Below are 3,195 nucleotides of genomic sequence, written 5' to 3'. Positions count from 1 at the left end.
TTGAATTAACATTAAACTCTATCAGGAGTGTAGTAATAGGATGAGAGGTAATGGTTTTAAACTGCAAGAGGGTAGATTTAGGTTAGATATTAGGAAGAAGCTCTTCACTATGAGGGTGGTGAGACACTGGAACAGGTTGCCCAGAGAAGTTGTGGATGTCCCATCCCTGGAAGTGGTCAAGGCCTGGCTGGATGAGGCTGTGAGCAACCTGGTCTAGTGGAAGGTGTCCCTGCCCATGGCAGGGGGGTTGGAACTAGCTGATCTTTAAGGTCCCTTCCAATTCAAATCATTCTATGATTCAGTTGGGTTAGTGTTGGGTCAGGGCCTGGCCTAACAATATCTTCTTTGATAGACTAACAAAAACATCAGTAGATCTTCGTGTGCATGCACACATGAAGTTGTGATCTGTAATTTATTTTTGAATTTCAGAAATTCCAAGTTCACATTCCAGCACAGGATCCACTAGCAAGAATGGCAAGATAGAAGAATTCCTGAAGAACTTCAAGAATTTGGAGGCAACCCAGGCAGAAGAGCCAACTACTGATGGCAAGGATTCTGCTAGCTCTCCAAATATGGACAACTTTCCTCCACCTGAAGGGCCTTGCTTCCACATATGTCAAGATGATGTTCAAGCACCTGATATCTTTGAGTCATTGATGCTCTTCTTAAATAGGAAAGAGTATGACAGAAACTTCAAAAACCTGTATCATTTTTCTTACCCATTTATCAATAGCATGTTTTATGGATTTTCAGAAGAAGAAGAACTGGTTAACTTTTTTAGATTAGCAAGGGAAGCAGCAAAGAAAGCAGGCATGTCCTGGGCGCTAGCAAGGCTGTGTTTTCTCTTAGGCAGGCTCAGTGTTAAAAAGCTGAAGTTTTCCCAAGCTCGGGTGTATTTTGAGGAAGCGTTGGGAGCGGTAGCTGGAGGGTTTAGTGATTTGTACTTTGTAATTGCTCTTTATACAAACCTAACAGTCATCTACTTGACGCAGAAGAACAAAGAAAAATGTGCTCATGTTATTGACAAGGCTACATCTCTTCTCATGGGAATTCCCAACTACATTTGCAGTGCTGAGCTGGAGTCAGATATTCTAAAGTATGCTCTGAAGAGGACAATTTTCAGCCAGAACAAACATGCAGAGGCAAGAGCATGCTTTCTTCTGGCAAAACATTACATTGCCCGCAAACAGCATGAAGAGGCACTGCCATTTCTGGAAAGGCTTCAACTGTTGCTTAATGACTTGGGTTTACAAAACAACTTATCAAAGAACTGTTATTTCAAACTAGCAGAATCCTACAATGAAAAGTGCTTGCCACACATTGTGTTAAGTTGCATAAAGGTTGCCTCTTCGCAGAGTTCAAATACTTTAACTGATTCCTTGAAAAGGATTGATTTAGTCATCAAAAATGCTCCCAAGCTCTACGGCTTGAGAAAACTTGGACAAATACTCCCATCACAAACTGCACCTTACCTCATACAAGCACTTTCCTCTGTATTTACTAATGAGCAGCAAGGACTATGTAGCACTATCTATCTTAGCTTAGCAAAACTGTACAGCCACCACAAACGGTATGGAAAAGCCATTGTTTACATGATGAAGGCACTGGAGACTGATGTTTCTGCTAAGCCAGAGGAAACTATTAACTACTTGGTTTCGCTTGCTTGGTTATACATTCTTTACAAGCAGCATGATGTGGCTTTAGCCATTTTAAGTGCTGTTGTAGACTCTTCCTGGAGCAATCCTCAACAACTAGGAACTGCTTATAATATGCTTGCTATTGCTCTGAAAAGAACAAACAATACAAAAGAAGCTGCTGAGAACTACTACAAAGCACTGCATCTTTCAGAAGAGACCAACATGATTCGTAACCAAGCTATAGCCCTGGCTAATTTTGGGGCACTCTGCCTGCATACAGCAGCCAGCAAGCTGGCAGAACATTATTATATCAGGGCAGTGAAGCTATTCTCTAAACTTCCAAGTGAGGACTGTGGCCAAGATTTTATCCAAGTCCTCCTTCAGTTGGGATGTTACTATGTTGATGGAACTCAAAGAGAAAAAGCAAAGTTTTATTATGAATGGGCTTTTTTAGTTGCAATGGAGACAAGTCATCTGGAAAGTGAGTAATTTTTTTTTTTTTCTCTAAATTACAAAACATACTCTGGGAATGTTTGTTATATAGGTATGTCATAGTTGTTCCTTAAACAACATTTTATGTCCAGTGATGTGACAGTTATTGAAGTGATTGAAATCTTTGCTCTGTCCTATAATGGTGGAGAAATAAGTACCTGTTGGCTTGCTCTTCTGGTGTTACTTAGGTTTGTCAGAAATGATAGAGGAAAATGAAATGTTAAAAAAACCTAAATAACTTAATTACTAAAAAGTCTAGAGATTTCTATGTTCAATAATATTTACAATAGTTATGATATCATTGGTAGTGCAAAGAGCACCAGACCTGAGTTTAAAGGTATGAAAACAATTGGTAATCTGGATTACTTTTGCATAAAGTAGTTGTATTTAGAAGACCCATGCTTTATTTATTTATTCTTGCTACCATCATTAAAGCAGCTTATACAGGTAAGGGGACTGTTTTATGACTTTACTTTAAAGATCACGTTTGAAGTAACTTCTTTGATAATTTTGGGGGTGAAGAAACTGGCAGTGGAATTGCCTTGTTATGACTTTTATGTTGTTATTCATTGACTGTGCTGAATTTGTACAACAGTAAGAATGAATTATTTTAATTTAAAAAAACCTAATTTAACTTTCTTTTGAAAACAGAGATTCATGTTAGTATTTCCAATCTATTCTCCTAGGTCAACTACAAGCAATTAAACTGCTGTGTCAGTTCTACAGTACTGTTGCTCCCAATGAGGCTCAGTGTGTCATCTACAATGAATATCAACTATCTTTAGCTAGAAAGATGTCCAACAAAGTTCTGGAGGGACAAATTTTGGAAACCATTAGTCAGCTCTATTTGTCTTTAGGAACAGAAAGGTAAGAGAGACATGCTGAATGACTTTGCTTTTATTCTGATTGTAACTTTCCTGTCATGCTAAAGGATCCCAAGTTTTGCAACAGCTGAATATGATTGATTATTTTTTTCCACTCTGCCTTGCCAATACACTTTATTAGAATTGAAGGGTCCAGTGCTAGTGGAGACATCACTTTTTTTTTTTTTTCAAGTAACTATCAA

General features: G+C 38.3%; 1 protein-coding gene across 1 annotated transcript in view; it reads left to right on the top strand.

The window, feature by feature from the left end:
- Window positions 1-429: 429 nt before the first annotated feature.
- Window positions 430-3,195, top strand: part of SH3TC1 (SH3 domain and tetratricopeptide repeats 1) — a gene marked incomplete at its 5' end in the record, with an annotated part of 9,533 nt that continues 6,767 nt past the window's right edge. Inside the window, 2 exons of the mRNA XM_010285958.1 lie at window positions 430-2,118; window positions 2,816-2,996. Coding sequence (XP_010284260.1) covers window positions 430-2,118; window positions 2,816-2,996 — 1,870 coding nt within the window. The remainder of the gene's footprint in view (window positions 2,119-2,815; window positions 2,997-3,195) is intronic.

This window comes from Phaethon lepturus, unplaced genomic scaffold (assembly GCF_000687285.1).
Source record: "Phaethon lepturus isolate BGI_N335 unplaced genomic scaffold, ASM68728v1 scaffold21264, whole genome shotgun sequence".
Taxonomy (NCBI): domain Eukaryota; kingdom Metazoa; phylum Chordata; class Aves; order Phaethontiformes; family Phaethontidae; genus Phaethon; species Phaethon lepturus.
Note: the sequence above shows the minus strand (reverse complement) of the source record. Positions and strands in the feature narration are given on the sequence as shown.